The following is a 24,152-nucleotide window of genomic DNA, read 5'->3' on the forward strand; positions in this document are numbered from 1 at the left end:
ATGATACAGAGTGTTATGATTTTTATCTATTTTAACGTGTGTGTGTGTGTGTGTGTGTGTGTGTGTGTGTGTGTGTGTGTGTGTGTGTGTGTGTGTTGCAGTTCAATTTTTCCTGACAGAGCAGATTGCAGTTTGGGTTTAAATTCTGCAGGGCTGAAGATGAAACTCTCATGAAAGATGGTTAGGCCATTGATTCCAGTAAAAAACAAACCTTCCCTGCAGAGAGTGTTGTTTAAGTGTTTCTCCAGCCAGTGGATATCAAACCACCCATGAATCAGAATACAGAGATACATACAAAAAGAGACAACTGTTTCTGTCTGAGAAGTAAAATACTGGCGTTACATGATGCTCTTTGGCTGAAAGAAGAGCTACATTCCCAGACTCACAGCTATTCCATTGATGCTATAATTGCACACACACTTAACCATAAAAAAGAGATTCTGTAAACACTCTTTCTTATTAGTTAAGAGAGAAAGTCTCACTAGCAACATGCAACACTGAACTGAAACGATAGACAGACTAATGCAAACACACACACACATGCACAGACATATACTGTTGCACAAAGCCACATGCATGCAGAGACACAAACTGCACACACAGAAGCATAGCTAGGGATTTATTGGGAACAAAGGTAGTAGTTTGTACTTTGAGGGGCACTTTGAGAGTCACTAATGTCAGAGCTAAAACTAAAACACAGCCTCCGGTAAAACACGCCCTCAGTCTGTGAGACACATACACATACACGTGCACCGAGAGTTACACTTACCTAAACAAACACACTTTCTTGCTAATGCACACCTGTTTGACGCCCATGGCCTGAACACATCTGCACTGTATCGGTCTTCTCCAAAAGAACTTTAAGTGGGAATCCATCAGGTTTGACAGCATGAGATAGAGAGATAGATAGATAGAGAGAGAGAGAGAGAGAGAGAGAGAGAGAGAGAGAGAGAGAGAGAGAGAGAACAGAAAACACACAAAGAGGGAAAAGACAGCTGAAACAAAATAACCAAGCAAAGAAGTAGTTTGAAGTGAATTTGAGTTTGTGAATTTGTAAAGCAATTGGCCACTGGGAAATGACCTCTGCTGTGCAGTGGCCTCCTCTGAGAGAAACAGACAAGTGGCTTTGTTATTGGGCAGACAGCAGATATTGAACTCCAGCAGACTGTTTATACAACACACATCTGAGCTCTCTACAAGTTCTTCCAATGGAGCTATTTGCTTTATTCAACACTCAGAGACAGACAGAAAGGCAGGGGGACAGAGGAGCAGACCGACATTCCTTCCGAGCAAACCTGGACTAGGACAGATGTGCATTCAAAGCTGAAAATATTGGTTCTGTGAAACCGTGTGGTTGAAGAGAGAGGAGGGGTAAAGTGAAGGGCAGAGGGAGAAAGCAGGCAATAAAGCAGGCAATCCAGATGGAAAGAGAGGAGAAGAAAGAACAGTCACAGGGAGCAAGGAAGGCAGCAAAATGGGAGATGAAAAATTGCCATTCTCCTAGTGTGCTGTGGTAACAAGGTAACGAGGGGAGAGGGAGGAGGAGACTGAGCATACCTTAACATCAAAGAAGAAGGGGATTATAAATTTGACCTCTGCAGGAGACGACAATAGAGTTTGACCCCTGACATCAGTAAAGATACAGTTACTCCAAAACATCTTTAATAAACACACACTTGAACTCAGAGTGGAACAAACACAGAGAAAGTTGTTTTCTGCCATTTTCAGTTTTCTGTCTCTTTTCTTTATGTTCTGCATGGCTTGCTTTGTATATTTATCTCTGCTCTGTCTCATCCAAACATTGAGTATATTACCTCAGCCTATAAAGTAAATAAAATAAAAGCTATAGTCGGCTTCGCTTTTTCACAAAGTCATAGATAAGCCTGCGTGGGTGTGTTATGAAAAGGACTTAAATATTGCATATGTTTAGAATGACTCCACTACATAATAAAACACCTTTCTCTTCAGCTGGAATCACAAAGTGGAGCTAGTGTCACCTTCTCCCTAATTGAGAAACTGCAGATTCGCTCTGTTTGGTCAGATTATTAGTATTCTGGTGCTGAGTGTGTGCACTGGTAGGAAGTCATATCAGCATAACCATCAAAACTGAAGAGCAGAATACAAAATTGCTACTAACAGCATCAACAAAGCTGTACTCGCCAACAGTGGCTGAAGCTGTTGGAAAAAACATTTTTCTCATTTCCTGCAGCCACCAAGGAGAAGATATTGAAGTGAGAGAAGTGAACGGTTTACTGACGTGGTGTTTTACTAGATTTCTGGATAATTGACTTCACCAGATTCAAAAATTGGCTGCCTCTTGGAGCTGCCAAAAATGCAAAATTGCATCAAGAAACATTGGCTGCATCTTATTAGTCTAATCAAATTATGTCCTTTTTCATTTTCTAGCCAATTTGACCACAATTGAAAACATCACGAGGTTAAGCAAACATAAAGGGAGGAATTTGTAGAAGTGAGGAAAAGATACGTCAGCTAAAAAAGATACAACCAAAAGCACATTTATGCACTTAATATACAGGTTTGTTTCATTTTCATTTGCCTGTTCCAGTCCTTCATTGAAGTTTTATGATGTTTTTATGACTGCACCACTATGTGAAATGTAAATATTTGAATGTATTGTGCATCATTCTATCCACATTTCTCCAAAATTCAACGCAGCATGTTTGGTATATATACAAATGTTGTGATATTCAGCAGAATTTCAAATAAAGAAAGCTATGGGGGTTTGAAAAATGTTTGGCTGCACAGCATGACTTTGCATTGATTGTCATACCAGTGGTAGTGGGATTGAAGAGGATTTAGTAAGCAATTAGCAGTAAGAGAATCTTATCGGTTCATATCATGACTGCAGTGTAGATACTTCCAGGCCAATTCCTAAACTAATCCTAACACAAACTAAAGCATTTCTGTCTATTTGACTGTCTCCACTGTCTCTACAACACAGCTATCTAATCATTTTAAGTCTGTTGCTATATGTTTCTATTGTTCCACTCTTGTTAATGTCTTTACTTGCAGGGACAGAGACTGAGCCCACTTTTGCTTTGGTTTTTTGGCTTTTTGAAGATTGCCCAGAGCTAATGGTGTGAACGCTGTCAGGTATACTCAAGGCTTCTGGAACAAGCAGCCTAGAGCTATTTGGTCAGCTTCCCCAAGAAAACTTTGCACCATCACAAGGTCAAATGGGAATCCTGCTCAGTTATAATCAGCTTATCTAAGAACACATCCAGAGTGCAGAGAATATTGAGAGAATTTGCATACACAGTCACAAACACTCACACACATCCAGGTAGTTATCTACCCCTCCCAGCTGTGAGCCTACTAACCTTGCAGTTACATCACAACTCAGAGAGACACCTGGGTGTACTTTATATAACATGCACACAAACACACACACACTCAAACACACACAAGCATGCACAGGCACATGTGCACAAAAAAGCTGAAGAATCGCATGCACACAGCTACATGCACACACCATACATAACAATGCAGATGCCTTGTGAAGGTCTGGAGCAGGCTAGATAAAATTAGGAATACATGGGTCTCGGTGGACTGTGGCTGTGCATCTGTCGAGTGAATCAGCACACAGACAGTACAGTACCTGGCTAGCTGGCTAAGTGATTCTGTTTGTCTCATCTGTCTCTACATGACCAGACTGTATAAGCAGAGCCATTTGTCTAAAGAGTCCTGTCACTGAAGGCAGAGCAGCTCCACATCCTGGATGGATAATGAGCGAATGCTGTTTGGTGACAAAAACAACTCCAGTTAGTAAGAACTGAGTAACAGTACTGCTAGAGCAAGGAAATGGTGAGCCTAGTTAGTAAACAACATTTAATTCCAGGTAATAATGTCTATTTTCCATGTTTGAGGGCAGATGTTTTTCTGAAAGCAAGGCATGTGATTGCAAATAAAAAATCAATGCTCTACTAATACTGTGAAACTATAGTTGTCCTACGTGTAATCCATTCATATGAAGGCAGATTAAATTATGCTAAGCAGTGTAGCTTCAATCAAGCATGCAGAATTTGAATTTAAAAAATAATCCAATGTGTTGAGGCAGTTAAACTATCACGCTTTTGAAATATCGTATTTACCTGAGGCAGGGACTGCTGTGGCAATGTGCAGTCAGAGAGGAATTGGCACAAGTTGACAAGCATTTCTTTGTCCAATATACATCAGGGTATGAGTACAATGCTACAGGTGCTCTGTACAGTAGCTGTATCTAATTGACAGAAAAACAACAATTATACCCCTGTAGACATTGATTTGATGGTTTGAGCTTGATTTTGGGAAACAATTACATAGAAAATGCTGGTAGAAGCTACCTAAACAACTGGCACATCACCAGTGTGGCTGAGAGGACAAGGAAGAATACACATGATAAAGCTTTTAAAGGGGGAAAAATGCAGCGAACCTGAGACTGAGGCAACGAAACGTGGCAGGAGAAAATAAAATGAGCAATAACGTGGACAATAACAAAGATGTTTCCTGCATTAATTTACAACACCCAGTAATTCAGCTCATTTTAATCTAGCTGAAAAATTCATAAATGAGGCCCAGTGAGAATACAGAGATGCGCTGCATTCTTAAACAAACACAAGCAGCTAGACAAACTTTACAGCACAGCGGGCTTCAGTGTGACACAGGAGGTCACATTGCAACACCAATGAGGCTGGTTTCTAGGCTATTTTGAGGCGACGTCGTGGTTTGAATTTAACTGACTAAAAGTTAATAAAAATGACTTTGGTTGTCTGCCTGCAAAGGAACAACCAAAGAGGCAGCAGGGTGTGAGATGATCATATCGTGTCCTCTCACAATCACAGACAGTTCACACCCTCATACTGTGCCTACTCTGTGTGTGTCTCTGCGCGTATGTGAGTATGTTTGGTAAGAGAGTTTTTGCAGGGAGGAAATCAATGCAGAAAAGCCAAACTTCCTTCCTGTCTGAGCAACATCACACGCCAAAAACAACACACACATGCACACACACTGTCTATTTCCATCTGTCTATCTTACTCTCCCTCTACTTGAGGGCAGTGCACAAAGATCAGACAGGAATGGTCCTGGTGAATGGTACACACACACAAACACACACACAGACAATCCTGTCTAGCAGCAGGGCAGCCTGGGAATGGTCCTCTCATCCAAAAGAAAGAATAATGAAGCACAGTAGAAGTATTTTTTATATCTCAGCAGAGAGACTGTTAACAATGAAACATGGAGAACATTTATATATATATATATATATTATAGTTATCTATAAAAGTTACACAAAGCAGAGGAAGTCATGGCTCACTAAAATGCACAACAGGCCCAAAATGTGAGGTATGATTCTCCTGTAAGGGTGCTCTCTAAAGAAACAGCTCACACAGATGAAAATAATAATTTTGCCTGTCCTCTATGGACCAACGCCCCTGTAATCCTATGATTATTATGCTCTAAAATAAACAAAAACATTTTAAAAAGTGAAACTTTGCCCTAAACCCTCTCCTCAGGCATTCTTTCCTGCTCATAATTTATCAGGAACAATGCTGACCTCAGGTGGACCAACTGTGTCACTGCTGTTGTTTACACTCCATGAAAAGCAGCGGGCATCAGAGAAGACTGAATTATGTAGCAATTCTCCCACAGAGAGAAGTCTGATGGATCATACAATTAGAGAGAGAGAGACAGACAGAAAGATAAAAAGGGGGTTAGACAGACGAGCAAGCAGACAGGGAGACAGATAGATGTGGCAGACAGATAAACAGACAGGTAGAGTGATCCATAATGGCAAAAGAGAGGTGAGAGGGAGACAGATGGTCAACAGACAAAAAGATAGTGAGACAGACAAGCAATAAACAGACTAAATCATCCCATGCTTAATTAATTTGAGAGTGAAAACACTGTGGGGCATCTCGGCTGTTTGAAAGACAGTTAGGCGTGTAACATCACACACAACAACACACTCAAAAACCTAGACACGTGCAAAAACTGGCATGTGCACACACGACAAAGGAACCTTGTATCACCTCTTTTCACAGCTTTTTAGATGAGGAGTGAGTGAAGAAAACAGGGATGAAAAGAGCAAGGAGGGAAGTAAATGATTTGGCCGAAAAGAGGAGAGGGAGAGAGCAGTGGTTGGGAAGAGGGGGGATGGGAAAGAGAGAAACAGGGAGGAAAATTGGGGAGGGGGAGAGAGAAAAGGAGGCACGAAGCAAGGATGTAGCGCAGATCACATGAGAGGAGATGAGTCCAGATGAGGTAGAGATAGATGGTAGAAGAGAATGAGAGAAATGGAGTGTGAGATGAAAAAAAGTGAAGGATGCAGACAGAAAGAGAGAGAGAGGAGGAGGAGGGCAGATTAGATGGAAGAAGGAGAGCCAAAAAAAATAAGAGTAGTTAAATGCAGTGGAGAGGAGAGAGGAGTGGAACGAGAGAGCGCAGGCAGATGAGAAAAGAGGAGAAGAGAGAGTGGAGACGCTGTGACCTCACAATGCTCGGCTGCAATGACGCTTTGAAGATCATCTCAAGGTTGTAAGATAAGAGGGAACCCATCCAGACAGAGGAGAGAGGGGGGGTGACAAAGCAATGGGGGGGGGTTATGATAGTGAGGAGACCAACGGGAAAAAAAGAAAGGCAAACATAGCAAATAAGCAACAAAAAAGGAGAGGAGGATGAGAGGGAGACGAAAGGAACCGTGAAGAGATGAGAAGAGGATAGTGTAATAGTGAGAGCGAAAGAGAGTGATGAAGGCCACAGAGAAAATGATTCAGTGACTCAAGTTGCTATGAGGCATGCAGTGGTGTGTGTGTGTGTGTGTGTGTGTGGATACATGTATTGAGTGGGTATGAGGCAGGCACGCAGTGTGTATTTATCAGTATCGGCAGACATGCAGAAATGCAAGAGTGAATGTTCAAGCATGCATTTGTGTGCGAGTATGTGTGTGTCTGTGTGTGCGCGCATGTGAGTCTGTGTGTGTCTGTTTGTGTGTGTGTGCATGTGAGTGTGTGTGCATCTTGGCAGGAGTGATTAAGTACAATGAGCCTGCCAGGCAGTAAACAACCAGGCAGGCTGTGTTCCATTCCTTAATGAGCTCCTCTTATCTGTTATCCTCTTCTCCTCTCCTCCTTCCATACATCCTTTATTTACTGTCCTTAACATTATCTCCTTCACTCCCCCTCTCCATGTCCCATTATCATTCATCAGGCATCCTTCACATGGACTCATCTTTCAATATTTCCTTGCTCAACTACTTTTTCTAACGTTCTTTTTTTAGCTTTATCTTCCTCCCGCCCCTCCTTACTTATTCCCTCAATTCCCCTAAAAAGAAAAAAGTAGGAGGAGATCACATTGTCATGGTCTTTCAGACTGTGGGATGCAACACAAGTGGGGATAATTTGGTCAAATCAGAAGCCGGAAGTCCTCTGCTTAATAGAATCTTGCTTAATAGGACCAAAGTCTTACAGTGTTTGATAAACACTAAACTAATCACATTCCTAGCCACTTGAGCTGTACTTTTTGTTTAACATGCTAACATGCTACACTAAGACGGTGAACGTGGTAAACATTAGCATGTTAGAAATTACATCGTGAGCATGTTAGCATGCTGGTGTTATTTATTGATTTTGGTGTTGTGCATATTACTTTAAGTTTTCACTGTGCCTCACACTGTGCCCACGCTAACATGGCTGTCGACTCTCAATTCTTATGTTCGATCCTTGTTAAATAAGATGAATTAAACAGTTCCCCTTAGTGACATGTAGGACACAGTACCAGGCACGTTGTATCTATGCTCACTGCTAAAAAAGCATATCACACATAGGACCGTGAACTCTCTACTGGAGATTAGTATTTGGATAAAAAAAAAACAGCATTCAACACTTTAGATAAAAACAAGTCAGTGAGGAATTAAAATTCAGACGGGTATAAAATGAGGTAACACTTAAACAATCAATGCTTGAGATTTAACAGTTACCAAATGCAGCCAAGTATTACCTTCTCCAGATGATTCACATCAGTTTTAAAAATTAGTCAGGTATCTAAGAAAATGTTCCAACCTCCACCATCTGTACACATCTTGGTACACACATAATTTCTGGGCTGCACTTAGCATTTTAAAAAATCCTGCTGAAATAGATTCAAGAAAAAGCCAAGGTAGAAAAATGTAACTTGTTCAATTAAACGGGGGGAAATGTGTTTCTGTGTCCAAGTGACTTAGACAAGTAGCCCACCATGTAAGTGGTTCTAAAAATGTCAAATTGAAATGGCAATGTCCCTTTCTGCACATGTTAACGTCAAACACAAAAACACCTGGTCATGACTTGAACTCATGCTTTCTAATGTGTTGCCTGCCATAAATCGAATTAACAGCAGTTAGCGCTAGTTAATGGGATTAGAGTGGGGACACAAGGTAGGAGACATCAATCTGGTCTGGAAGACAGCCATTAATTTGGTTCTTTCACATCTCACAGGGTCTCCTTGGCCAGCTGGCAGGAGTTGTTGGTCCATGATGATTTACAGTAATATCTCCCTATTTTGCTGCAGTGGTGACTTCAGTAATTTTACAACATATGTACTATATAAGCTAAAGATAATCCATATTGAATTATTTTTACATTGCTTTTATGAAATAAAAAAAAAATCAGTTTGTCTTGGGGAATACGCTTATTCACTTTCTTTCTTACAGAGAGTTAGATGAGAAGTTGATACCACTCACATGTCTGTAGGCTAAATATGAAGCTACAGCCAGCTGCTGATTAGCTTAGCTTAGCATAAAGACCGGAAGCACCGGAAGGGGAAAACAGCTAGCTTGGCTCTGTTCTCCCTTCCAGTCTAAGGTAAGCAAAAGGTCTCCTGGCATATTTAGCATTCATACACGAGAGAGATATATTCTCATATATCTCTCAGCAAGAGGGATAATAAGAGTAACTCTCAAAATGTCAAACTTTCTTTGAAGATCACTATATAAATTATAAAAGTAATAAAGTTAAACCAAATGTTAACAATGTAACTATCAGTGCTAATCTCTTATGTGTAGTGTGTGTCATTTGTAAAACTCTGTGGTAAGGACATATTTTATATTATTAAGAGGATGTAATTAGCAAAGTTCCCTACATCCCTTCTAAATTTCTATGAACATGTGTCTATTAAATATTCTGAATTGAGACATACAAGACATTTAAAATGCTCATAAATTGTAAAATACTGATATTTTATTTTTCAAAAATGCAGCAGAAATGTTTTATGCTTGACACAATCCAGCCATCCGCTGAGTCAATAAACCCATATGAAAAAAATATTCAGTCAATCAAACATCTGTTTAACATTAATTTTTATATCATTTTGTAAAAGTTCTTTGCTTGCCATCTACACATTTTTCGGCTTTCATTTTTCATGTATTCTGTTGACAGTTAACTAAAATCTCTCGTGAAGAAGTTACTTAGGATGAGAGGAGGTTAAATAGGCCTCACTGTGACAAAGCTGCATGTAGTCGCACAGGTGAGGCTGGGAGGGGTGGGGGCTGGGGTTGGGGGTAGAGGAGACAGGGAAGGAAAGCAGGAAAAGAGGATAAAATAGGTAAATTACAATAACGGGGTTAGGGCCTTTGGTTGAGTTAGCGGTTAGGATTAAGGTATGGGAGGTTGGGGTTTTTTATCTTAGTAAAACTACAGTACCACATGTCTGCCACAATGCCAGAATGGTTGAAATTGATTTTAGAAATGCTGGGAGTCTTATTATGATGACACATAGCAGTAACCACGACCGTCCCCCAAGCACTCACTGTGAAGTCAGCAGGAAAACCTCCAGCTTCTCTCTGAAATCCAGTCAATCATTATTTCCACTGGATGGTTGTCAGTTTGATCATTCATTTCACTGCTCTAAAGTGTGTCTTAGTGGCAATTTGAAAAGCAGTATTGCTTCGTTAAGATGGTATTAAGGCTTAACAAGCGGCATGTTTGGAGGCGTGTTTGCCATCAATGTCAAGTCTATCAAACGATCACACAAAGCCGAGGTGATCATCCCTCCTCAGCTCCACCCAGCCTCCAGCTCGTTAATCAAATTTGGCTCCAAACAATTGACACCATGGTGGCATGTAGTAAACCCAACTCCAGACTTTTAAAATGTGGGTGACAGATCCACATTTTTCTACAGGGTGACACTGTGGAGAGATTTTAAGCTTCAACAATTCTTAGTTTGCGAAATGTTTTCGATCTCTGTTGAGAGGGAGAAGGTTTCAGTCAGCATTAGGTAGTTCAAGCAGGGGCGCTTCTAGAATTACTGGGGCCCCTGGTAAGGTGTGAAACATAAAGGTCACACAAATATGAAAAAGCATTCTTGACCTTTTGGGACTTGCTGTTACTCGGGACCCCCTGAATCATCACCACCTGTCTGTTAAGGTTAGGTTAATTAGGAATTACGGGAAAGGCCTATTAGAAGAATTTTAGGAGCAAAGGGGAAAGGAGAACGGGAAGGGGTTAGGTTCAAAGGGTTAAGGGTCATGGTTTTTGGCTGGTGCTCAATCATCAAACCAATATTGCATTATCTACACAGTACTAGCTCATCACCCAATGGTTAAACAAATAGACAGGATGGTGTGAAAAATGTCCTATACTTCAACTACTAAACAAGTATCTAGATGTTTACACAGTTAAGAATTACTGAAATGGCTGTGCATAGCAAATATAGCCTTTAAATAAATGTACTGTGTACATACTACAGTGGGTGAGATAGAAAGACAACCAGCCTTGCTTTAGGACATCTATACAATAATATAGTAATATCTGAAATGAAAGCAATAATGTGGTTAAATAAGTCATGTTTTAATGCAAGAGCAGGTAAATGCTATAAATCATAATATATCATCTGTTTCTTTCCATTCTATTTACAAGAGTTTAACACATAGCTGGTTAGAGTGATTCTTCAGTAAATCTGACAACCCTTCTTCTGCTGAAGCTAGTTTCTGTCTCTTGGCACACTTTCCATTCCTGTGTTTTCCATTTCACTCTATCTCACTTTGTCTTTCTCGCTCTCGCAGCTGTTAAATCCCTCTCAATAAAATCTTAATCTTTTTCACACCATCTGACTAACTTTTCCATCAACTAATGTTGTTTTTTTTAATCCCCTCTTCCTCTCTGTCTGTCTTTACATCCATCTCTTGCTGAAATTTGTTATTTTCTCCACAGCTTAGTTTGATCCTTGGCAGATAGGGCCTTTGATCTTTTAATGGAAAAAATGCTACATTCACATTTCACAGGTTGTTCAAGTTGACATCAGCAGTCTGTGTGTGGTACTCTTTAGCTCAGCCCTGCATCTGCATCTGCTTTGCTCAGTCCCAGCACTGCTTCACTGTGCAGCACAGGTACAGTACGAGATGTAAACTGATCCATAACTGACCCTTTCGCCACAGAGCTCCTCCTCTTACTCCTCAGGTGTAGAAAAAGCAGAAGATTTAATATCCAAAGCAGGTTTGGAGACATTTGATGGATGTCTTGGCTCGTCTTGTTCCAGGATATAAGCGAATGATGCATAGAACTGCATCTCCTGGGATCCAGTTTTTCTTCAGTTCCCAGACATGCAACACACAGCTGTCTGTCTTTTCATCCTGTTACTGAAAATGTCTTTCTGTCACTCCATCTGTAACAATCCTGCAGGGTAATTAGTAGAGGTATTTAAGTCTTTTGTTATATGTGTGTGTGTGTGTGTGTGTGTGTGTGTGTGTGTGTGTGTGTGTGTGTGTGTGTGCGTGTGTGTGTGTGTGTGTGTGTGCGTGTGTGTGTGTGTGCGTGTGTGTGTACGCACGGGTGTGTGTGTGCTCGTTAGTAGCTGTGTGTGTGTGTTATAATTATGTCCCTGTATGTGCAGTTATCTTGCTGCGGTTATACACGCGTGGTGGAGTGTGTGTGCGCTGAGATGTGTGTGTGTGGCAAGTGTGTATTACTATATGGGCTATGGTGTGTGTATCCCTGGTGCGGATTCCCCATCCTCATCCCCACCACTGAGCCGGGCGTCATGGGGGTCATTGGAGTTGCCGGGGTAACAGGGTGTGACCCAGGGGTCACAGGCAGTGATCCTGGGGTCAGAGAGGTCATGAGGGGGACGTCATCAGGTGAGCGGCGCAAGGTGAGGGTATAATCGGGTGGGCAGGTGAGGCGCACGGTGTCCAGTGTGCTGTAGATGTCCTGGGTGTCCATGCCGTCCAGGGCGTCCAGCGTGTCTAGAGTGTGATGGTGGTGAGTGTTGTTCCTCTCGTCTGCTGATGCAACATCACACTCCAGCTGCTTCACCTAAAAGGTTGGATGGGAGGATAGGTGAATGGGTGGATGAGAAAACAATAAGGAGTTATTGTTTTCTCATATAAGAAATAGGCATACAGAGACAGAAAGGGAAAGAAACTGAAAATCAGGCTCATCACCAAATAATTAAATCTAGGGCTGCCACTAAGGAGTATATTCATTTAATTAATCTGTCAATAAGTCTCTTGATTACACAATTAACCCTTACCTTACTACTGTCAATTAAAATGTCTGAAAATAGTGAAAAATGTCCATTACAATGTCCTACAGCCCAAGGTGACATGTTCAAATTGCATATTTTGCCCAACCAACAGTCCAAATCCCAAAGATATTCAATGTACAGATTGATATAAAACAGAAAAGCAGCAAATCCTCACAATTGAAAAGCCGGAAACAGAGAATGTTTTGGCATTAATGCTTAAAAACTGACTTAGATATTAAAACAATTATCAATGTAGCTGCAGATTATTTTTCTGTCAATCGACTAATTGATTTCATCTATAATCAAATCCCATCTTATTACATTGGGCTACATGGCTGAAATCACTATCACAATGTTATTATTATATTTATTATTATTATTATTAATGTTATGTTTTTAAAGTCAATATATCATGGTATTGCAAATGTATTTATGATCATGTATAAATAGTACAACTGAGGTTCAGTGAAATAAATTGCATTCCACAGTACACAGTACCATTTACAAGAATTCATCTGAATCATCAACTGAAAATCAATAAATAATAATACTTAATTACCAAACAGCCTTACATGTAATGAAAACTATTTTAATTCATGTTGTGCCTGAAGGGCAAAAACTGGCTACAACTCAATCTGAATTAGTGTCATTGGCTTAGACACCTGCCACTCAAGCAAGCGCATCCCCAAACATACTCTCAATAAGCCTTTCTGTCCTAAACAAAAATAATAATTTAACCACCATGACACATTCAAATTTGTGACATTATTTATTAAGAGTCTAAAATCTTGGGGTGAGTTATGAGTTTACGCCAGTCAGATTTAGCAGCATCTGGCAGTCAATCATTTGGTCCGGCCATTACCAAGTCAAAGTTACAAACCAGAGTTCAAATCAAACTCAAACTGTATCCCTGCTATTTGACATCATTATCTAAACCACGTCTGTCTGAGCTTGACTGATTTCAATGTCATCGTCTGCCAAGCTTTTGTGTTTCTTCCTAGTCAGAATAATTAACACAAGAATACAGTGCATGACAATAATGTATGCTAATACAACAAGACTTGCTTGATTTTTGCTTGTCATACCACATCTACCATTCGTGAAAAGCACTGACATTTAAAATAAATAAAACACAATTACAAAAGCAGCTGCAATGTTGAACTGCATTCCTGTAGTTTAATTGCCAATTAACAGGATTTGTCAGCTATAAAAGAGGTCTGACATTTAGCACTCACGATGTGAGATTTCAGAGGAACAGAAGTGGCCAAATAGTCAGCGGATGAATTGGAGGCAATTGGAAGCAATTCAAGCAATTGGACACAGCTCACACATGCACATGCATCAAAACAAACTCACAGATACACACACACAAACACACACATTCTCACACTGATAATGTCTGCTGATGACAAGCTATGTTTTTCAGAAGTGCTCTCCTGGCAGCTTCTCCACCGGCAAGAAAGGAGTTCATTCAGACAGCCACACACACAACTTATTTTTAACAATAAGAATGATTATTTTCAATATCACTTTAAATGATTTGGCTATGTGCAAAGACACTGCACACACTATACACACACATGCGCAATAAAAATACAAAAACACATAGCTCACCTGTAATGACATTAGTCCCTCCCCCTGCAGGTGGGCGGCGACATCTGCAGGTGTGATGTCTCGTCGCGGGGGAGGAAGCGGACGAGGCCGACGATGCTCCAGACGCCTCTTGTCTTTCTTGTATAGCAGAGCCGCGAACGCGAGGATGTTGAGAAACAACAGTGACGCTCCCACCGCAATCGTCACTGAGAGTTCAGTTGAGTAGTCCTCATTAGGGACGCGGACCCCGTTTTCTTCCCCACCTTGGCCTAAAGCAGACTCCGGTGGCTGAGGAGTACCTGCCTGTGAACCTGGATGGCGTGTGCTACTAGGCGGCCAACCTTTGGCTAGACGCTTGGTGTAAGAATAAGGGGTGTCGTCCTGTGGAGACGGACTATGCGTGAAGGAGGACACCGACTGGAGGAGCTCATTGACATGATGCAAGTGAGGGACCAGCTGGAGCCAGAAGGAGATTTTGGTGGCACGGTAGTGGTCTCTGACACGGGGCTTCAGGCCAATGTGGAGGTACAGCTGCTCTTTAGGGGTGTACTTGGACCAGGCCACCTCTTCAAAACGGTTAGGTTTAGTGTGGATGAACTTGGTATCTTGAGGAACTGGCTGGTTTGGGTCACTGGAAAGAGGGAAACACAATGAGATATTTATTCACATCCAGATGGGTTGGTGGTTATGTAAATTTCTATATTTTTTATGAATTGTAGATAAAAAAGGAGGGATTAATGATTTGTGTTAGGCATTGCTTTTCATCGCTGAAACTGTCTACAAATAGCTGTAATCACATATAAGAAGATAACAGAAAAAAGAGAAAAAAGAAACCAAACAAAATCACAACAAAAGTGAAGTACCTTTCAGCAGCACTGAGCATCTTCCAGATGAAAATGTGAAAATCGAAATCAAATCACCACAATAATAGGGCAACCAAACACCTAAGAATATTCCATGATCAACAAGGATTAAATAAACCACCATGAAATGCAGAAGAAAGCACACAGTTTCCACCCACATACATTCAAGGCTTATATTTTTTTTGTAAAAGAGGCTTTTAGTGCAGTGATTCACTGTTCTACCATGTGTGATGGACACATTCAGCGAAAGTGTAAATACCAATATTTCATGCTTCTCAGTTTTTCAAATGTCAGACACTCCTAACAGAGCTGCTGAAGACATTTTTCTCAGCTGGCGACTGTCCTCTGAGGAGTACGAGTTTCTCTCATGCTGGCCAGCGGTTTCACCAGCGCTGGCACACATCTTTCTAATCAATATCAAAGTAATAGACAACTAAACAAAACAAATAAACAACTAAAACTGCAAAATTAGTTTTATATTTCCTGTAAACCAAGCTCAAAGGTGATTTAGTTGAATCGATTTTTGTCAACTTTATATGCCTCTTATAACATTTCCGTAGCACATTTCATACTCTGCAGTTTCAAGTGTGCGTGGATGTTTCCTCTCTCTCTAACAAACATAAAACTGACAGATATTTTCATTAGAAATGAATGTGTGCGTGGTATAGTAAAAAAGAAATCCTGAAAAATCACTTCTCTGACACATCCGGACAGGCACTTATTTGCTGATTTACCGAGTTATTTGTGTCAGCAGCAAAAGAATGACGCAAAAAGAAACAGCAGCTCGTCTTCACAGACTTGCCAGTTACACCGATGTGCTCGCTTGTCAATCAACCCCATATGAACGGCACAGAGAGGCAGAGAGCGTGAAGACCTACCGGCACCCAAACACACACAGAAGCTGAGGATTTCTACGCCCACCCAGAGGCTTACAAAATATACATCAGGGAGCATCATATCTTCCCCGTTAAATTGAGCTGTAGCAGAGCTCCATCACAATCTGAGGCCCTCTCAACCAAGTGAAATCTTTCTTCAGATAAAGTTCCACATTGATAATTGAAGTGCACACTGAAGCTTTGGTAATTTTCCTCTGCAGCCTGCTGTGATGGTAATGACAATACAGACTTATGGGCTAGAAACTGCTAACTTAATGCAATGTGATTGCCTTAAAGCGCACACAAAGTTTTTTAATGCCACAATCAAAATATATGAGAGTACTGCACTTTTCTGTATGTTGTGAGATAACATGGCGCTGTGGTGATTTAGATCAAGGTCTAGACTGCAGATGTCTCTGTAAATCTGAAGAGGTCTCAGTGGAGTGAGCCTAGATTGGATTAATTACTGGTAATTACTCACTTTGAGCACTGCAGAAATAGGGTCCATCCTTAACAATTACTTTTATCTTGTATATCATGTCAGAGTGGAGAGATAAAAGGTGCTCTTATCAGTGTGGACTGTCAGGTTTCTAAAGTTTTAATGTGGATTCTTTCTATAACACCTGTAGTTGTCTTAGCTACTGGCAGATCATTTCACTTTCAATTTAATAAATTTGATCTCTAGAAGCTTTTAGCTACTGGCAGACAATTTTAATTTGGATTTAACATGTTGAATAAGCTCTCTATCTCACTGCACCAGTTTTGACCACAAATTGAAGACTGAAGATGCAGAAGAGAGAAGAGAATATTTATCACGCAGGGGGCAATCTTTCATACTTCTTTTGGGACATTACCTTGGCTTTCCTCAAGGACTTTTTCAAGAGCAAGGGGTTCTTTAACTTTCTCAGCCAAGGTCCAAAGAGGAAAAGCTTTGTCAAGATTTTGACATGACAGAGAACCTGTGTGCGCGCTCTGCCAAAATTAGTCTGCAGTGCTGCTTTCATGAATGTATCTAAAGTGGTGTCTTCTCGTCAGACAGCAAGTACGAGACATTTTGAAGGAAAATAATAAAATACTCTTTGCCTGTGAGCTCATTATTTTTGTTGCTCTTAAAAGTGTATTCCTCTAATGCATCATTAAATATCAGCTTCACTTAGTTTAAACTTCTATTCCAAATAAAGCAAAATTGTCTATCTGTTTCTTCCTATCCTATAAAAATGTTACTTATCATGATGAAAAAAAGGAGGGATTTAGGCTGATCTGATTCTGCACGTATTTCCTACAAATTGTATTCAGCAAATGCAAAATAGTTGCATATGAACATCATTTTTAAGAAGTGTTTTTGCTTAATGCTACTTAATAATCAAAACCTGTTCATCTTCACCCCGCTGTTCTTCGTCTTTGATTGTCCTCGCTCTGTGTGAACCCTGCCAGACAACTACACTCCATGCCCATGTTCCTGTTTGCTATCAATCAGTCCAACAAATTAAACTTTTCAAGCACTTTAAAGTGGAGAGGCCCTATGCTGCTGACACCATAGACTTGAGTCTTGGCTGTCTTATTTCGAGCCGGGAGAACGTTTGTTCCTGCAAAATCAGGAATGAGCTGTCCACACTTAAATAAAACAACACACTGTGCTGCCAATACCTTGTCTCTGCACAGAGGCAAAGATAAAAGGATGAAGAATGACTGATTTCGCACTGGCAGCTGTGCATGTTTTTTACACATTTTAAAATGCGATTAAATGGCCTGGCTTTCATTCGTTATCATGAGACATTTTCTACATGTGGGTGGGAATTAGATATTAATAGCAGAAATTAGAAACGGATTTCCGCGCCTAAGAAGGCTGAAATAAAGAGAACTGAATCATGCTAAAGCTTGGTTTTGTCTTGTTTTCTTGATTTACTGGTATAAGTGGTATAGTAAGGCAAAATGAAAAAAAATTTTGGATTTTGCACTGAAATCAGCGTCTCACATCAGTGTATGCTGCAATAGCTCACCCAGTCTTGGCAAAGTTGGTCCAGTAAGTCATGACTACAGCGCTCAGCATCACGTCGTTCTTGGAGAAGTTACAGTTGAACAGATCAGTGGGTCCCACCATGGGCACGCCGAACACGTAGGGCACCTACACACACACACACACACACACACACACACACACATATACTTTAGGATAGCTTACTGTTGGAGCCAACAGATCACATTCATTCTCTTGACAGGAACTGAAACTATAACTGAATCATGTCAAACTCTAACCTCATCCCGGGGAAGGCAGAAACGGCCTTATGTGGAACTGCAGTGAACCTAAACTTAGGTCACAACACTCATCTACAAGTTTGGACTAAAATCCACCCCCACAAATAGCAACTACAAATGCATGCACACACGCACACATTCAGTCTGCTCAACATATGAAAAGCAAGTGTACAACTATACAAAAAAACATAGACTACTTTGTTACTAAATATCAAAGATGTTCCTGTAATAAATTCTAATCATTATAGCAGTAAATATACAGGTAAATAAGACCTGCAGTAAAATAAAAACCATGAACATTTAAAAAACATCATGCTGCAGAGGACTGCTGTATTCAACTTATTTAGCACTTTGAACAAATCAATATGAAGCAGCACTTCAATGGTAATCTTAACCGAGAGCTCCTGATTCATTGCTGAATATTTCTAAAATCTTTGAGAGATTAGTTACCTACAGTTTGTGAAATTTCATCTCTTAACTCCTCTTCTTTATTTCTATGTCCTGTGATGCTTCTTGCAAATTATTAAAGCAATACAACATTGTGACATCGTCTTACCTCATCACCATGGGCAGAGTCAGCCCAGGGAGGTGTAGCGTCACTCTGGCAGTGGTGGTAAAAGGAGTAGAAGTAGGTGGGGGATCCGTACTGAGCGTGGAGGTCAGCTGTGGCGATCGCTGGTGCCACCCATTGGTGGTCTGTGAACAGCGCTACGAGAGTCTTCCTCCGGGTTTCTGCATTGTCTCGGTCCGCCCAGTCTGTGTACATGAACCTTTAGAGTGTACATTTCATACGAGCCAGTTAGTTAATCAATTAATCAGTTAAGATGAAGTCCATTAATCCACCAATCTAGTAACAAGCCTATTATTGTTATGTATGAAAAAAAATTTAATGTGATTCTTGATAAATCCAGTACCATGAAAAATACCATGAAGTAGAGCGAACAACAACACAGCAAGTGTTGTAACTAATGTTAGCTAAGTAGCGGGTTAGCAAACTGCAGTTGCTGTTGTGAGGCTAACATGCAGAGGACAAGAAGGTTTCCCAGAGCACCCCAGCTCCAGACAGAAATACTCCCCTGCTACTTTTAGATAACTTCACAACATGAGGGTATCTTGGCAGACTAGAAAGTATGGTGAATTTCCATCAGAAAGTCATTTAACATATAAACTGACAAACAAATCATGGCTGGAATGGCTGGAAAAATGTTGTGTTGCTGTTGTCCGAGCCACTTTGTTTATTTTCCATCATTATTAGATTAGAAATGCATGCCCACCCTCAAGGTATTAAACTTTATACAATGTATATTTATAAAATGTCATAAGTATGCAAATGCATATTTATTTGAAGGACTAGTTTGACATTTTGGGAAACACGCTTATTCACTTTCTTGCCAGGGGTTAGATGAGAAGATTTATATCTCACATCTGTGCACTTAATCTGAAGCTACCGCCAGCTGAGGACTAGTTTAACTTTAGGTAAAGTCAGGAAACAGGATGGCTAGCAAGTATCTGTCGATTCCTTGCTGAGTCTTTGCTGGTTGACTGGCACCACACAGTGAGACAAGATTTGAGTATGTCACTACTCCTGGCCAAGAAATAGTCCAGCACAAAACCACCCATAAAACCATAAACTTTCAATATTACATAATGGGTTTTGGACCACTTAAAGAAAAAAGACATGACATGTGAATTAGTAATCTTTAGGGTTGTTAATTGGCAGATTTTGTTACCTTTGGACAGAGCCAGGCTAGCTTTTTCCCCCCTCTTCCAGTCTTAAGGCTAAGCTAAGCTAACCGTCTCCTGACAACAGCTTTATATTGAACAGACATGATAGTGATCAGTGACATAGATCAGTGTTCTCATCAGCAAGAAAGCGAATTTGAATTACCCAAAATGTAAAACTACTCCTAAAATACATTCAGACACTCATAGACTCACTCACCTTATGCTCTCTCTCAGTGTATCTCGGCCTTCTGGGTATCCATACAAACTGTCCACAAAGTCTGACACAGCAAAGTCAAAGTCCTCAGCCGTGACACCGTCCTCTGAGTCCACGATGCCCTCCACAAACTTCACGCCCTCGCCCTGATTAACCCCCAGCATCACGTCGTAGTTCAGAAACTCTCCCTGCTCCATCAGAATCTGGGGGTCATCAGGTATAACATCACCATCAATCACAGGGGCAAAGGCTGTATGATATTTGGCCGGTGTAACGTTCTGCTCCACAAGTTCGCGGTAACTCCGGCCTTGAAGGCAGGCGACCAGTTGGGTGCTGTCGTCGATGCCGCAGCCCACCCTCTCGCCAAGCTGCCGGGCGTACTTGCTGGGCTGGTAGTTGACAGCCCAACTGGCTAAAGCGCTGCCACTCTGGATGATGGCTCTGTGGAACAGGTCTGAGATACACATGAAACACACACATGACTATATATATACATATATATATATATATATGGGTGTATAAAGCATATACGGAGACTGTGGCACACACTTTTGGATACACATGCACTCTCACATGCATGCATGAATGCACACAATCATATGATTGCATACTTGGGAGATTGCACAATACATTTGCACATATTAACAGATGCAGAACAAGCATTCCCACAGCAAGCAAACACTGAACTCACATGCATTAGTCAAAAGGATGACAGGTCATGGTTAGAGCACCAAGTTTATGTAGGTGAGGGACTGCATTTAAAATGTTTTAAATAATACAGCTCTTAGCTATATGAGTCATGAGCAGGCTGTGTTATTCAGAGGATTCAAAGACTTATTCAGGCATTTATGCCAGTAAATGTAAACTGTATTGGCCCACTGGACACGGCCATAGCTACAACTGAGGCTACTGAGGTCATGTCCTCCTTTTTTCTGTAAATTTGGGGGTTTTAACAATGTGTGGGGAGTTCTTTTCTACAATTTAAAACTTCCATTCATTATTACTGTATAATGTGGTCACTGTAAGTATTTTAGTATTTTCTATTTAGCCTTACAAAAAAGCACTCTTATCATATGTTAAGCACATTTTACATGTGGATGTAAAACACATTTCACATATGGAGAACCATTTCACATGTGAAAAATCTTCAACATGTGAAAATGTGAATTTGAGCTATTTATAAGCATGTTTTTCTCCACCAGAATGTTATTCCTGGTAGTAAAGAGAATAAAGATCTTTGACACAGCCTTTAAACTTTGTGTTGAGAGACAAATCTGAACAAATAACTGTAGAACGTATTCCTAAAATCCTCTGGAGACCATGAAACTTTTTATAACCCTAGATGTTGTAGCTTTCACAGAACCCACCTGCCTTCCAACAATTACAGGTGCCCAACTGTCTTTCTGCTTATACTCTCTGCATATTATAAAGTACAAAAACCTTTCCTTGCGCTGCACAAGTTATTTAAACCAATGAAAACACACAGGGTAAGCAGGGTTTTTGTGTGTTATTCTTCCTTACCCTCTGAGTAGTGAGACAAGGTGAGGAGGCTGACGCAGGAAGCTCCGGCCCCGGATCCGAATACAGTAACCCTGTTTGGGTCTCCTCCGAAGGCGCCAATGTTCTCCTTCACCCAGCGGAGAGCCTGGATCTGATCTAACAAGCCGTAGTTCCCTTTTGCTGCCTGGTCACCTGTACTAAGAAATCCTACAAACACAGAGGGAGAGAGAGCTGTTGTAATTACATATGGTAGAACAGAAGACTTCCATGTAGAGATCTGAGCAAACTATGCAAAGATAATGGGTCGATCAAAAGAGGCTTCTCCTGCTGACTTTTTGAAAACCTCTCTATCTTACAATGTACAAACACACAGAAACACACAAGGGGGTGATTGGTTGGACATCCTCACATCAAGGCATCCCCACTGTTAAGATCAATTATGCATGAGTCCTGTTTATCATACATTTAAAGAGAAAATGAATTAAAAATGATGTGCCTCCCCTACAATCCCCTGAAAATTAGATCAAACCATCACCATGGTGCATCCATATTCATGTAAGTGAGAATCTACTTACATACACTCATAAACCTACACACGCATGCAGTTGCAAATGCAGCCATCCCTTATTCCCTTTACTGCTGACGATGTTAGGTAAACACAAAGGATCCTAATGGCTCACTCCACTACAGTATATCTCATTACTGCAGAAGCTCATTTCTCTGAGCCTCAAACTGGTCCTGAACACATAAGTATAATGAGCAAGAAAGGCAATGCTGTTAAAGTATCATCACTTATGTGCAATAAAAATTTTTTTTTTTAAAACTCTCATGCAAAATGGACATTAATTCAATCATAATGACAGTTTCAAAATTCCTTTTTATATACTGTATGATGTGCTTTCATAGTAAGATTTGGGTCAATGTTTTAATTTATTTATGTTCTTTATATTTCCGTAGAAACATGCCCCAATTCCAGCACATTACAGTAAGATGAGCAAAAAGATAACTGTGCATAACTGTACACTGCTGCGCATACATGGGCTCACCTCATGCATCCAATGTATAATGGCAGTGATGAGGAGGAGGAGGAAGAAGACAAGGGAAGACACTGCTACTCGTGATGATGATGATGATGGTGGTGGTGATGATGGTGATGATCGTATCGGAGATGGTGTAAACACAGAGGATGGCGATGAAGACAAAAAGAAACATGTAGGATTGGCTTTATTTGGTTCAATACAGCTGTAGCCACTAGTTTTATCCCCAAGGTCAGAATTAAATAGTTATTTCACCCACCGGGTAGATGCAGATGTATGGCATCTTTTAAAATCAATATCTAATGAAAGCCTTGAAAAAAAATGAAAAAAACAGTACAAATCTCATAAACTCTAATCAATATTTTTTTGTTGAATGTTTTAACCTTTTAACATGTATTTAACTCCACTCCATTTTCATACACTATCACGATGCGTTGTGTGTGTACAAAATGTGCTAAAACTGCATAAAAAGATAGAAAACATAATAAGCGCACTAAATAATTTATAGTAGGTACATTTCAATCAATCAATTAATCAATATACATTTTATTAAAGGCCTTATTCAATACATTTATTTTTACAAAATATCTGTCACTTTCCGCAACATAAATCCACATAATCAAGTAGATTAACACTGCTGAATAGGCTGAATCAAATAACTTATATTACAAAAAATACACATTTTATTAACCTGCTGTCACATTTTAATTAATTTCTTCATATGAATTATTAAATACCGTCAACTCCTAATGAGATGGAGGGCATGATTTAACCCAGCCAATGGAATGATATTCAGCTGACTTAATCAATATGAAGGTATACTGTGCTCACAGAAACTACTCAAGACTGATGCCCTCAGTGTAGTCCAGCGATGCCTTCAATGTATGTCTTTAACCTTCCCCTGGCCCTGCTCAGGCTTTGTAATTTTAAAACTTACAGCTACAAAAAGCCTAAATGCTAGGATTTAAGAAATTCGATTTATTCAGCCCGTGAGCTTTGCATGGCTGTCTAAAATTAGAAAAACCACAGGGAATCAGATTTTCCCTGTTCAGAGAGCAATGACTCAGAGACTCGTGGCGGTAAAAAGATCAGATTTGAGTCAATGCTAGTAGTGGAAAAAATGGCTTCAGGGGGTTTATTTCCACAAGGGACACCCATACTGAACATGTTTTCACTCAATAAACAAAAGGCACTCTGGGTGAAAACAGCTCACTAATGGTTTTCACATTTTATAGCTCATTTAAGGATTAAATGATCCTCAATTCAGGTGAATATAATGCAAATGTAACATAACTATAAAATTTACAGTGAGGACCAACGGTATAGACATTTTTGTTCAAGCGAATAGCATTTACAAAGTGTACATTACATCAATGTAATAACGTATAGTTCTTCAGTAATAAATATATGTGTCCCATCCCGTCAAACTGAATTAAAATAACATCAATGGGTGTGGTTTTATATGAAAACATTACTTTGGTTTTTAACAGTGTGATTTAAACTAACAACACGTGTAAACATTAATCCACAACAATCACACCACCATGGGTGATCTCTGTTTATCCATTGCTGATCTTTAGCACAGATCTAATGA

General features: G+C 40.2%; 1 protein-coding gene across 2 annotated transcripts in view; it reads right to left on the reverse strand.

Moving 5' to 3' along the window:
* Positions 1 to 9,190: 9,190 nt before the first annotated feature.
* The window catches only part of LOC119904264 (neuroligin-4, X-linked-like), a 19,355-nt gene continuing 4,393 nt past the window's right edge, over positions 9,191 to 24,152 (reverse strand). The window contains exons 3-8 of one of the 2 annotated variants that reach the window (XM_038720783.1): positions 21,543 to 21,728; positions 20,025 to 20,475; positions 18,639 to 18,852; positions 17,827 to 17,951; positions 14,110 to 14,719; positions 9,191 to 12,284 (exon numbers count right to left, since the gene is read on the reverse strand). In XM_038720783.1, coding sequence (XP_038576711.1) covers positions 11,877 to 12,284; positions 14,110 to 14,719; positions 17,827 to 17,951; positions 18,639 to 18,852; positions 20,025 to 20,475; positions 21,543 to 21,728 — 1,994 coding nt within the window. In that variant the 3' untranslated portion in view covers positions 9,191 to 11,876. The remainder of the gene's footprint in view (positions 12,285 to 14,109; positions 14,720 to 17,826; positions 17,952 to 18,638; positions 18,853 to 20,024; positions 20,476 to 21,542; positions 21,729 to 24,152) is intronic. The other variant, XM_038720782.1, reaches the window with a different exon arrangement.

This window comes from Micropterus salmoides, unplaced genomic scaffold, assembly GCF_014851395.1.
Source record: "Micropterus salmoides isolate LMB-PRFRI ecotype aquatic unplaced genomic scaffold, ASM1485139v1 Ms_hic_scaffold_15, whole genome shotgun sequence".
NCBI classification, from domain to species: Eukaryota; Metazoa; Chordata; class Actinopteri; order Centrarchiformes; family Centrarchidae; genus Micropterus; species Micropterus salmoides.